The sequence below is a fragment of the Cyclopterus lumpus genome, chromosome 3 (genome assembly GCF_009769545.1).
Source record: "Cyclopterus lumpus isolate fCycLum1 chromosome 3, fCycLum1.pri, whole genome shotgun sequence".
Classification (NCBI taxonomy): Eukaryota; Metazoa; Chordata; class Actinopteri; order Perciformes; family Cyclopteridae; genus Cyclopterus; species Cyclopterus lumpus.
In genome coordinates, this window is record NC_046968.1 from 29,588,914 (window position 1) to 29,601,157 (window position 12,244).

The 12,244-nt window shown below is 40.6% G+C and overlaps 1 protein-coding gene across 1 annotated transcript; it reads right to left on the bottom strand.

The window, feature by feature from the left end:
- Positions 1-1,597: 1,597 nt before the first annotated feature.
- On the bottom strand, positions 1,598-12,023 carry LOC117728818 (deleted in malignant brain tumors 1 protein-like). Its single transcript, XM_034529715.1, has 13 exons — positions 11,881-12,023; positions 11,366-11,568; positions 9,319-9,456; positions 9,078-9,195; positions 8,789-8,975; positions 7,325-7,466; positions 6,363-6,518; positions 6,055-6,110; positions 4,577-4,752; positions 3,781-4,181; positions 3,602-3,698; positions 3,114-3,345; positions 1,598-2,765 (listed from the first exon to the last, which is right to left on the bottom strand). The coding sequence occupies exons 1-13, from the start codon at positions 11,998-12,000 to the stop codon at positions 2,557-2,559; spliced, it is 2,235 nt and encodes a 744-aa protein (XP_034385606.1). The 5' UTR covers positions 12,001-12,023; the 3' UTR covers positions 1,598-2,556.
- Between the last annotated feature and the right edge of the window lie 221 nt (positions 12,024-12,244).

A 12,244-nucleotide genomic window follows, 5' to 3' on the forward strand; every position in this document is an offset into this window, starting at 1 on the left:
AATCTTAGCTGACACAACACGGTAATGATGTTTGTGTTGACATTTAACTGAATTGATATTTATGTGTGAATTAATACAAGTTGAACTGGGGTATTTTCGTGATGCTGCCTCTTGAACCTGCTCAGGGTCTCGTGCCCCTTCTCAATATTTCAGAATGTAAATATCCACATTCTGATCTGTACAAAGAAAAACAGTTTCCAGCCAACTGCACTGAAATGTGTGAAGGATTGTAAAGATATCATTGCTACACACAAGCCTGAAGCTAACCGTCACAAAATAGTCACCAAATGTAAGCTATTGGTTTTATGTACACGGACACAAATTGTTTGTATTTTATTTTGCGCCGGACGAAAAAGATTCCAACGGAGAGTCAATTATGTAATGTATTTTGTAATGGACGCGCTAATTAAATGTATGTTACCTAGCAACAGTCAGAACAAGTAGCAAAACTAATGACATACCCATCGCAAAATATCTATATACTGTAGGTATAAGTGCTTATTAGCAAATGTTGGCATGCACGAAACGAAAATGATGAACAAAGTCGACATTATACCTGCAAGACATCTTAGCAATGAGCAAGTTGGTGCAAGAGTGGAATTGTGTGATATAAACATAATTATGTAAACGTGATTTTTCATGTGCAAGCATAGGTTTAGTATGATATTGAATAGCTGTGTATTGTCTTGTGTACACATGTTTAGTATTTTAGTTGATGAGCTGATAGCAGATAGCAGATATCCCCACTAGTTGGCGCTGTTCAGGTGGCTGGAGGTGATGGGTTAAGAGCACGGAGAGGTTGGTCTTGACTGGTCTGGTTCGGTGTTAGGACTTAAAGTTATAAAGAAAACCCAGAACGTGTTGCACTAATTTATTCCTTGTTACACACCCACACCACTTACATTAGCATGCTAACGTTAGCCCCAAACAATTACATTGTTATATTGTTTATACGGTAATTAAGACATCAAATGGCAGGTTAATATAATGCACATTTCACCTCCTATTGTAAATTCAATCCCATTTAAAAGACACAAATGCATTACGTCATCATGATTACAGATTGTGAAGGATCCAGCTGAGGGGATCTGGGCCCTTGAGGGGGTTTTCAGGTCGACCCAGAACAGGCAGAAGATAATGATAATAAAGGTTTTAAAGTATGGAACGTTTTATAGTTACACAAAGTGAAGTGCATTTCTAACTGCACATATTGTCAAGCTACAGATGTAACAAATGTAGATACATGTTTTGTTTTAATGCCACATTTTGTATCTAAATGTAGACCAAAGGGTCTCCCCACCAGTAAGATGTAGAGCAGCTGTCAGGTCTTCTGATAAATGGACTGACTATAACATTCTGGTCACAATAACTGTTTGTTTACATCAGTAATCCTAAATGCAGTGGTTAGACAGGCCTACGCTGCATTTAAAACGATGAACATTTGTTACACAACTGTAACACTTGAACTTGAACTCGAACATGTTTTGGAGGAAGTTGACGACAGAACATTGGCATCGAAAACATCCTGCAAAACCAGACGGAGTGACAATTTGTTTTCACAGCGGTAGAAATGTACGCCTGTTTTTAACATCTACCGCCTATAACTGGTTCAGTTAACACCGAGCTGCAGGTGGGGGTGTGGCTGGTTTGCTAACTGTGGGGAAAACAACCATAAAGATCAATCAAAACCAATTCCAAGAGATAAGTCATTAGCTTTGTTCTGTACGATGCAATGCACTAACAATATATGTAGTCATTATGCATCGCAGACCAATCCACCACCAGGACGCCCCATCATAGAATTGTTCTAGCCTGTCTTAAGACAATAGTGATGTGTTACATGAACATAGAAACAGGTCTTGCTTGCTGTAATAATCCCTCCTGTTCATTCTGGCCGTCACATGTTCTAAGGCCCAAAAAACGCAAAACAAGAATTTCCACTGTCCATTGCCAATTATATTATATGTAAATAGAGACTGTAATAGAAAAGCTCTGATCTGAAGGCCGATGTGAGTCTGATTTGGTACCTTTCAAAGTTACTGTTGTTGTAGTACAACATGTGTTGCTATCCCACCACTCCAGCAAAGCAACTTTCTGGGAAAACACAGAGTGACTTCTGAGCTAAAAAGACTTTAGAAGATACTGAATTTATTTGTCTTATTCAGACTTTAATTTACAGAGGAGGGGGGTTGTGTGGATTTAGTCAGGGGGGGTGACTATGGAGAGAGGCCTGACGGGTTAGGGTCAGTGTTGTGGGATTGACCACCTTGTAGCTAGTTTAAGGGGCTTTTGGAGCAAGTGCTACCAGCTCCTTTCATTGAAAAAGAGTTGGCAACACTGGGCTGGGTTGGATAATTGTTTTATTTGTTGCGTTCTTTTGCTAGTTTTCCAATATTACAAACCTACGTTTAAGAAGAGATGTTTAATGGCCATTATGATCCGGAGGGATGATAAATAAATCCACATCTGAGTATTGTTTTAGTAAGACAGACCTCGAAAGAAGGTGAACCAATCATTTAACAAAATAAAACAAATAGCAACTGATATGAGTTGGGTTTAGTTCTCCCAACCTGAAACTAAAAGAGATCTGCGGTCTTCATCTTTTCTCTTCTTAATGAAGTAGCCAACAACCACAGCCATCAACACCAGCAACACAAAGAAGGCAATGGCTAAGACCACGGTGCTGATGTTGGCGTTGAGGGTCTCCTTGATTCCCAGACCTCCTTCGCTGACTTTAATGTGTGGATACACTGGTGGAGGATTCACTGAAAGACAACAGTGCATAGGTAGTAGGTAGGTAAGTAGGTAGGTGAGTAGATTTGTAGGTATATATGTAGTTAGATAGCTAGGTAGGTAGGTAGGTAGAAAGATAGTTGGTAAATTGGTAGATAGAAAGGTACATAGGTAGGTAAGTAGATAGGGAAGTAGGTAGGTATGTAGAAATGAAGGTACATAGGTAGATGGGTAAGTAGGTAGGTAGGTAAGTCGTTGGTAAGGTGGATAGGTAGGCAGGTAGACAGGTAGATAGTTAGGTAGCTAGGTAGGGAGATGAGCTAGGTCGTCACTGCGTCTGTCAATAGATCAATAAATGTATTGATAGATCAAATATTCACCTGCAGCAGGCTGATCAATCTTTTTCATCAAAGGGATGTTATCTTCCACAGCAGCATTGGAATCAGCCTGCATGACAAACCGCAAAGGACCCTGGGTAATGGAGTGTCCGACTGTCTCCTTGGTCACCCAACGCTTGCGTCTGCGCCGGGATGGATCCGCCAGACAACCCTGGGCACATCTGGAAAAGGAACTCCCAGACTCGCACAGGATGACGGAGCAGGTGATGTACACCTGTAGGATGGAAGTTAAGAGGTTTTAGATCAAAAAGAAGACAAGTGATCTTTCATAACAGGAAACTGTAGCTCATGCCGTGCTTCAATTTGCATTTCACATGTTGTTTCACAAAAATCTAATTTCATCTTTGAGCCAAAGCTTCATGTTTTAAAGCTGACGGTGTCCACTTCCTGAATGCAGTCCATGATTGTATCTGCCTGTGTGAATATGTTGGCATAAGTTTGGTGTCATTTGTTGTATTCGTTATGATTACCTGGTCATAGTTTCCAGTAAATTTGAAGGCTTGAACCTCAAATTTGAATGAAGTCTGATTGGATGGGTGGATTTTAAATGTCTCGTCCTGTTGACACCTGTCAGAGGAAGGAAGTGTAACACGTCACTGTTTATGAAAGAGGATGTTTATGATATGCCCAGATCAGCATCAGCACTCACCCGTTCTTGATGAGGTCATAGGAGAGGATGTTGTTTGGGTTGTCATCAGGGGTGCCTTTGCATGATTCGACAAACAGACTGACATTTGACAGATCCGCCTCCGCCTGAATGCTCATGTAAACCTTGTCCAGCAGCTTGACCTCCACTGGATAGGCGCTGGGGGCCACCTTGCTCGTAAAGTTGCCGTCGGTGAATATTTCAAAAGTGTAGCCGAAGCTGCCGAATCTGGACTCGGTGAAAACGTAGTCAGAATTGTGGAGGTTGAAGTAGCTGGAGATGCTGATGGTTTTCGGAAACTGGCACGAGATGTCGATCTTAAGTTTCTTTCTCCGGACTATAATCTCGCTGGGCAGCACGAAGGAGGTTATCTGGTTCTTGAAAACGAGAAAGTCGCCTTGATCCTGTATTTGAGACCACAAAGAAAGTGCTATGTGAAGGGAAATGAACAGGAAGTTCTTTATTTTATCCCCTTTTCATTGTGTTTTACAGCGAGATCATTCTTCTCACTGCCACGTAATTAATACTTTCCTTTGTGGCGCAGAGTGCTGCAGGAATCGTCCGACAGCCTACATGTTGAGTCAGTTTTTTTTTACACTAAATATGAGAACTAGTCCAAAAATCATAAAAGTAGTGTTTGTTTGGAAAAATGATCATCAACTTCTGTTTTATTTTGTGCAATAATCCAAAATGCAACGAGGAAACCAGTGACGCTTACTTCCTGTCGAAAATAAACCATCGCTGGAGCAGCAACTTCCTGATTTGAAAAATTAATAAATATGGAAATGTTTTTGCATACCTCAAGTTTGGTGCCGCAGGTGCTGAATGACATGACGCCCACGATGTGAGTGTCGTTGGAGGAGAGAGAGCACGACGAGTCTCTCAGCTGCAGGAAGTTCTCGTCGATGCCGGGCATGTAGGCTTTCTCCAGGACCACCACCATCTTGTTGGGGGAGCACGTCACACTGGCCTTGCCTGTGAATCATCAAAGATAACACAGTTCCAGAGCCAGAACGTTTGTGTATCTTTGTGGTCATTTTGAGTCTCTTTGTGGTCATATTGTGTCTCTTTGTGGTCATTTTGAGTCTCTTTGTGGACAGTCATTTTGTGTATCTTTGTGGTCATATTGTGTATCTTTGTGGTCATATTGTGTCTCTTTGTGGTCAGTTTGAGTCTCTTTGTGGTCATTTTGTATACCTTTGTGGTCATATTGTGTCTCTTTGTGGTCAGTTTGTGTGTCTTTGTGGTCATATTGTGTATCTTTGTGGTCATTTTGTGTCTCTTTGTGGTCATTTTGTGTATCTTTGTGGTCATATTGTGTCTCTTTGTGGTCAGTTTGAGTCTCTTTGTGGTCATTTTGTATACCTTTGTGGTCATATTGTGTCTCTTTGTGGTCAGTTTGTGTGTCTTTGTGGTCATATTGTGTATCTTTGTGGTCATTTTGTGTCTCTTTGTGGTCATTTTGTGTATCTTTGTGGTCATATTGTGTCTCTTTGTGGTCAGTTTGAGTCTCTTTGTGGTCATTTTGTGTCTCTTTGTGGTCATATTGTGTCTCTTTGTGGTCAGTGTGTGTGTCTTTGTGGTCATATTGTTTCTCTTTGTAGTCATTCGTGTCTCTTTCTGGTCATATTGTGTCTCTTTGTGGTCAGTTTGTGTCTCTTTGTGGTCATATTGTGTCTCTTTGTGGTCAGTTTGTGTCTCTTTGTGGTCATATTGTGTCTCTTTGTGGTCATATTGTGTCTCTTTGTGGTCATATTGTGTCTCTTTGTGGTCAGTTTGTGTCTCTTTGTGGTAATATTGTGTCTCTTTGTGGTCAGTTTGTGTCTCTTTGTGGTCAGTTTGTGTCTCTTTGTGGTCAGTTTGTGTCTCTTTGTGGTCATATTGTGTCTCTTTGTGGTCATATTGTGTCTCTTTGTGGTCAGTTTGTGTCTCTTTGTGGTCATATTGTGTCTCTTTGTGGTCAGTTTGCGTCTCTTTGTAGTCATTCGTGTATCTTTGTGGTCAGTTTGTGTCTCTTTGTGGTCATTTTGTGGTAAATGTTAAACTTTGAGAAGTAACCGGGCAGCTCATGGAGAGGAACATGATGTGTCTCTCGGGTCCCAAAACAAAAAAGAACGAATGATGCAACATTCAGACAATACCAGAGACGACTATACATAAATATAAACGTATAAATACAGAGACACAGATCGCATATTAATGCCAGTCCAACTCACGATGTTTCCAGTGATCAATATCATTGAATGATAATTATGACGCAACTGACGATCAACAAACCTTGAAGGAGAGACGCTTGGGTCACCATGACAACGACACACCTCATATCTGATTGTCTATATGCCAAAACAGAGAAAATATGTGTTATTTATTATTGAGAGAGGCACTACTTACAATGAGGTTACTGAGTATGTAACAAGAAATTCAATAAATAAAGAACAAAGTTAGTTACAGAAACCAGAACCAAATAATCTGCTCAATCAATAGTGGCTGGTGTCTTTGTTAGTCCTCTTCTTTATTTAAAGAAACAAAAGATGTCCGCTCTGCTAACGAGACACAAAGCGGTGCATGCAGCTCAGAGGACTCACGTTTCTTTGGTCTCTGCCGTGAAGCAGACCGGCACGGATCTGTACAGGTCTCTGGGCTGGGGGGTCCAGCTCAGGGTCAGTTCAGCCTTTCCCTCCAGCTGGTCTGTGAAGGCTTTGCTCATGTTCTGGGGGCCGCTCACCTGGAACTCCCGGATGCTTCAGGAAGAGGGAGACAGGTGTGACACGGATCATAGGGCCCAAAGCATCAGGGCTTCACCGACAGATGTCAATCAAAGAAACTCAGAATGAACACAAAGAAACAAAACGATTACAAAAAGGTGGAAGGACCCCGACAACAAGAACTACAAAAGCCCCAAGCAGCTACAAAGAGATGCTACAGAACTACAAAGAGACACAAACCACCAAAAGAAGATACAAAACCACAACAATGAGACTTAACACAACAAAACGTGTTCTGAAACAGCTCCAGATAATGAATAACACAAACCACGTCAAGAAGAGACACAAACACAACTACAAAGAGACAAAACACAACTACAAAGAGACACAAACACAAAGAGAAAGAGACACAAACACAACTACAAAGAGACAAAACACAACTACAAAGAGACAAAACACAACTACAAAGAGACACAAACACAACTACAAAGAGACAAAACACAAAGAGACAAAACACAACTACAAAGAGACACAAACACAACTACAAAGAGACAAAACACAAAGAGACAAAACACAAAGAGACAAAACACAACTACAAAGAGACACAAACACAACTACAAAGAGACAAAACACAAAGAGACAAAACACAACTACAAAGAGACACAAACACAACTACAAATAGACACAAAACGACCACAAAGACACACAAGATGACCACAAGGGACGGTAAATAGGACTAAACCTTGGACAGAGATGACCCCAAAGCGGCTCAACAACCACAGAGTGTGAGTCTCTTACAGCAGCGTCCCTTCGCCCTTCGCCCAGCGTTAAGAGGAACATACCTGGCGTGGCTGGCTTGTGCTCGGGCAGAAAGCTGGAAGTTCTGACCCACAGTGGCAAAAAGAAGGTCCCCATTGGACGGCGTCTGGGACAAGAACCTGGGCCGCACATGACCAGGTTCACAGTTTGGGACGGAAGGAACGACTGAAACAGACAGGACGGACGGCTTGTTTTTGCCTTCACTGGTTTGCAGTGGTTTCCAGTACTTTATGTGGTTTTTTATGTTTTATGTGGTACTTTATGTGTTTTTTATGTTTTATGTGGTACTTTATGTGTTTTTTATGTTTTATGCAGTACTTTTTGTGTTTTTTTTATGTTTTATGTGGTACTTTATGTGGTTTTTATGTTTTATGTGGTACTTTAGTTTTATGTGGTACTTTATGTGGTTTTTATGTTTTATGCAGTACTTTTTGTATTTTTTTTTTATTTTTTATGTGGTACTTTATGTGTTCTTTTTACGTTCTATGTGGTACTTTATGTGTTTTTTATGTTTTATGTGGTACTTTATGTGTTCTTTTTACGTTCTATGTGGTACTTTATGTGTTTTTTTATGTTTTATGTGTTACTTTATGTGGTTTTTATGTTTTATGTGGTACTTTATGTGGTTTTTATGTTTTATGTGGTACTTTAGTTTTATGTGGTACTTTATGTGGTTTTTATGTTTTATGCAGTACTTTAGTTTTATGTGGTACTTTATGTGGTTTTTATGTTTTATGCAGTACTTTTTGTGTTTTTTTTATGTTTTATGTGGTACTTTATGTGTTCTTTTTTTATTTTTTATGTGGTACTTTATGTGTTCTTTTTACGTTCTATGTGGTACTTTATGTGTTTTTTATGTTTTATGTGGTACTTTATGTGTTCTTTTTACGTTCTATGTGGTACTTTATGTGTTTTTTTATGTTTTATGTGTTACTTTATGTGGTTTTTATGTTTTATGTGGTACTTTATGTGGTTTTTATGTTTTATGTGGTACTTTAGTTTTATGTGGTACTTTATGTGGTTTTTATGTTTTATGCAGTACTTTAGTTTTATGTGGTACTTTATGTGATTTTTATGTTTTATGCAGTACTTTTTGTGTTTTTTTATGTTTTATGTGTTACTTTATGTGGTTTTTATGTTTTATGTGGTACTTTATGTGTTCTTTTTACGTTCTATGTGGTACTTTATGTGTTTTTTTATGTTTTATGTGTTACTTTATGTGGTTTTTATGTTTTATGTGGTACTTTATGTGGTTTTTATGTTTTATGTGTTACTTTATGTGGTTTTTATGTTTTATGTGGTACTTTATGTGGTTTTTATGTTTTATGTGGTACTTTATGTGTTTTTTTATGTTTTATGTGGTGCTTTATGTGGTTTCTTTAAGTTTTATGTGGTACTTTGTGTGGTTTTTACTTTATGTGTTTTTTTACGTTTTATGTGGTTTCTTGCAATGCCTTCCCATCATAACTTGTGGGCCTCGTACTCACTCTCGATGGAGAACTGCAGCTTCACTTTGCAGAGAGGCGGCGCGGTGGCGTCCGCGGCCTCGCGCAACACCGCCGTCCCGTCCCCGTAGGTCAGCGTGATGCTTCTGCGTGGAAAGTCCTCCAGCAGCAGCTCAAACACGTGGTTGCCGACGGCGACTTGACCGTCGGCCGTCAGCGCGCACGCAGTCTGGGAGGAGAAGGGAGCGAACACGGTTAAAGCCTATCGATCCGCGCGGAAGGGGAGGAGCGACCTTCGGGAGCTTTGTTCGGGAAGTGTCGCCACGGTTACCTCGTCCAGAGCGAAGTTGGCGGGAGGCGCGGCGTCGGAGGCGAAGCGGCACTTCACGAGGTCTCCGTCGGGATCGTGGGCCAGAAGGGGGACCTTGGAGAAGCAGTTCTGAGGCACGCTGCAAGAAAACCAACGTGCACACGCTCAGAGGTTGGATATGTGTTCTGATCTCCGGGTCAAAGGTCAAAGGGTCGAGGAAGTCAAAGACAAGAATGTTGTCTCTCTACTGAGCGCTTCGTACCGTAGCGACGACACGGTGGCCGTGACGGGACAGCCATTCAGGGCGTTGGAGTCGGACCGGCTGCCCAAGTCCAGCTCTGCAGAAGAAGTCCAGTTCGTCTTTCCTTCAACATTAGAAGTCCAGCAGCAGCCCGAGTCCCTGAGGAGGAGACGGAGGTCAGAGGGGTTCACACACACACACACACGCATAAACACACACACACACACACACACACATACACACACACACACACACGTACACACACGCATAAACACACACACACACACACACACACACACACACACGCACACGCATAAACACACACACACACACACACACACACACATACACACACACACACACACACACATACACACACATACACACACGCATAAACACACACACATACACACACACACACACGCACATAAACACACACACACACACACACACACACACATAAACACACACATACACACAAACACACACACACACACACATACACACACATAAACACACACACACACACATACACACACACACACACGCACACGCACACGCACACACACACATACATAAACACACACACACACACATACACACACACACATATACATAAACACACACACATACACACACACACACATACATAAACACACACACACACACATACATAAACACACACACACACACATACATAAACACACACACATACATAAACACACACACACACACACACATACATAAACACACACACACACACATACATAAACACACACACACACACACACATATACATAAACACACACACACACAAACATAAAAGGCATTTTACTCAAATCACATTTTTTTGTTAAAAACGAACAATGTTAAAGAATAAATAAATATCAACATTGAGAGACAGACGCTCATAACAGAGTTCAACAAACTACAACATTTAAACAGATAAAATCTTTTACTTTTTAACAATTTTCAATAATGTTCAGTACTGACAAATATCACATCATGTTAATATGATATTTACACCTGGCTGCATTAAACATGTCGATTTAAATCAGATGTTTTGTATTCATGTTTTTATTGTAATTTACTGCTAAACTATACATTTTTTCATCATTCCTAACTTTCATTTTTAATTAAATTGTGAACAAAATCAAACTCCAAAGCAAATTCTTTATATGTGAAAAAAAGTGAAGTGTTGTGATTCTGACCCTCAAACTGATATTTTAGAAGAACTGAGCTCCTCAACCAAAACTCCAAAGTTACATAATACAACATATTTATTTATATTATTTATTTTAATTAATAATAATAATAATTCATAAAGTGTATTTTCTGTCTCGACGAGTTTAAAATTCTTTCCAGACATGTTTCGTGTTATAACCAAAGTTTATAACATATTAAAGAGGAGGAGAAGAACAACAAGAAAAACAACAAGAAAAAGAACAACAACAACAAGAGCAAGAATAAGAACAACAACAACAAAAACAGGAAGAAGAATAAGAACAAGAACAAGAAGAAGATGAACAAGAATAAGAACAAGAAGAACAACAACAAGAAGATGAACAAGAATAAGAACAACAAGAACAACAAGAACAACAACAACAAGAACAACAACTAGAACAAGAAGAAGAACAAGAACACGAAGAAGAAGAACAACAAGAAGATGAACAAGAAGAAGAAGAAGAACAACAACAACAACAACAAGAACAAGAAGAAGAACACGAAGAAGATGAACAAGAAGAACAACAACAAGAACAACAACAAGAAGATGAACAAGAAGAAGAAGAACAACAACAACAACAACAAGAAGAACACCGAGAAGATGAACAACAAGAACAACAACAAGAAGATGAACAAGAAGAAGAAGAACAACAACAACAACAAGAAGAACACGAAGAAGATGAACAAGAAGAAGAACAAGAAGAACAACGACAAGAACAAGAAGAAGAACAAGAACACGAAGAAGAAGAACAAGAAGAACAAGAAGAACAAGAAGAACAAGAAGAAGAACAAGAATAGGAAGATGAACAAGAAGAACAAGAAGAACAAGAAGAGGAGGGCCCACCTCAGGGAGAGGGAGGTGTTGCTGCTTGAGGTGGTGGCTGTGACGCGCCTCTCGGACTGGCACCACTCCTCCCTCCCGGTGCCGGTCCGGTCCGTCTGCATGACGATGGACTCGTTGAAGCTCGTGCACGTCCCGTTCTCACAGGTGTAGGACGACTGATTCTGACAGCTGATTCGTCCATTAAGTCTGCGATGGAAGGTCACCTTCAGAGTCGGGAGAAAAAAACAGAATTCATACCACAAAAGGTTTAAACAGCACTTAAAGTTTCCTTTGAAGAAAAGAGAGAGAGAGAGAGAGAGAGAGAGAGAGAGAGATGGCATGAGGAATGACACGCAGGTGTTTCACAAGCCGAGCAGCACTTCCTCAACATGTTAAGCTGCAAAAAGCTCTAAAATATGCTTTTTTTAAATATATGTTCTTCAGGCGTGAAGTTTTTCAAACAGCGTGACTGTGAAAAGAAAACATTATAAATCTTTTATTGTTCTGATTCATTCGCTCAGTCGTGATGAAGATACCTGGACCGTCCCGTCCGTCTGCTTCTGAGGAGCCGTGAAGCTGACGCTGTCTCCGTGGAAGCTGAGCGAGGAGGAGAACCCCCACAGGGCGAGCAGCAGCAGCAGCCGTAGAGCCTTCATGGTCGTCCGGAGGCGTCTGAGGAGCCACGCAGCTCGTTCAGCCTCTTAGCTCCGGGGGGAGGAATCCACACCCAACTGGACGGACCAGATCTGCGCTCCGCTGGAGGAATTTGTGATGCTCTGCCTTTCTTTATTAAAGGGCTCACCGCAGATAATTTAAGAACAGTAACCATGGAGATGGGATTCTGCCTTGGAGGACTTTTGTTTGCCGTGAACTTAAGATATGATGGTGCATCACCAATCA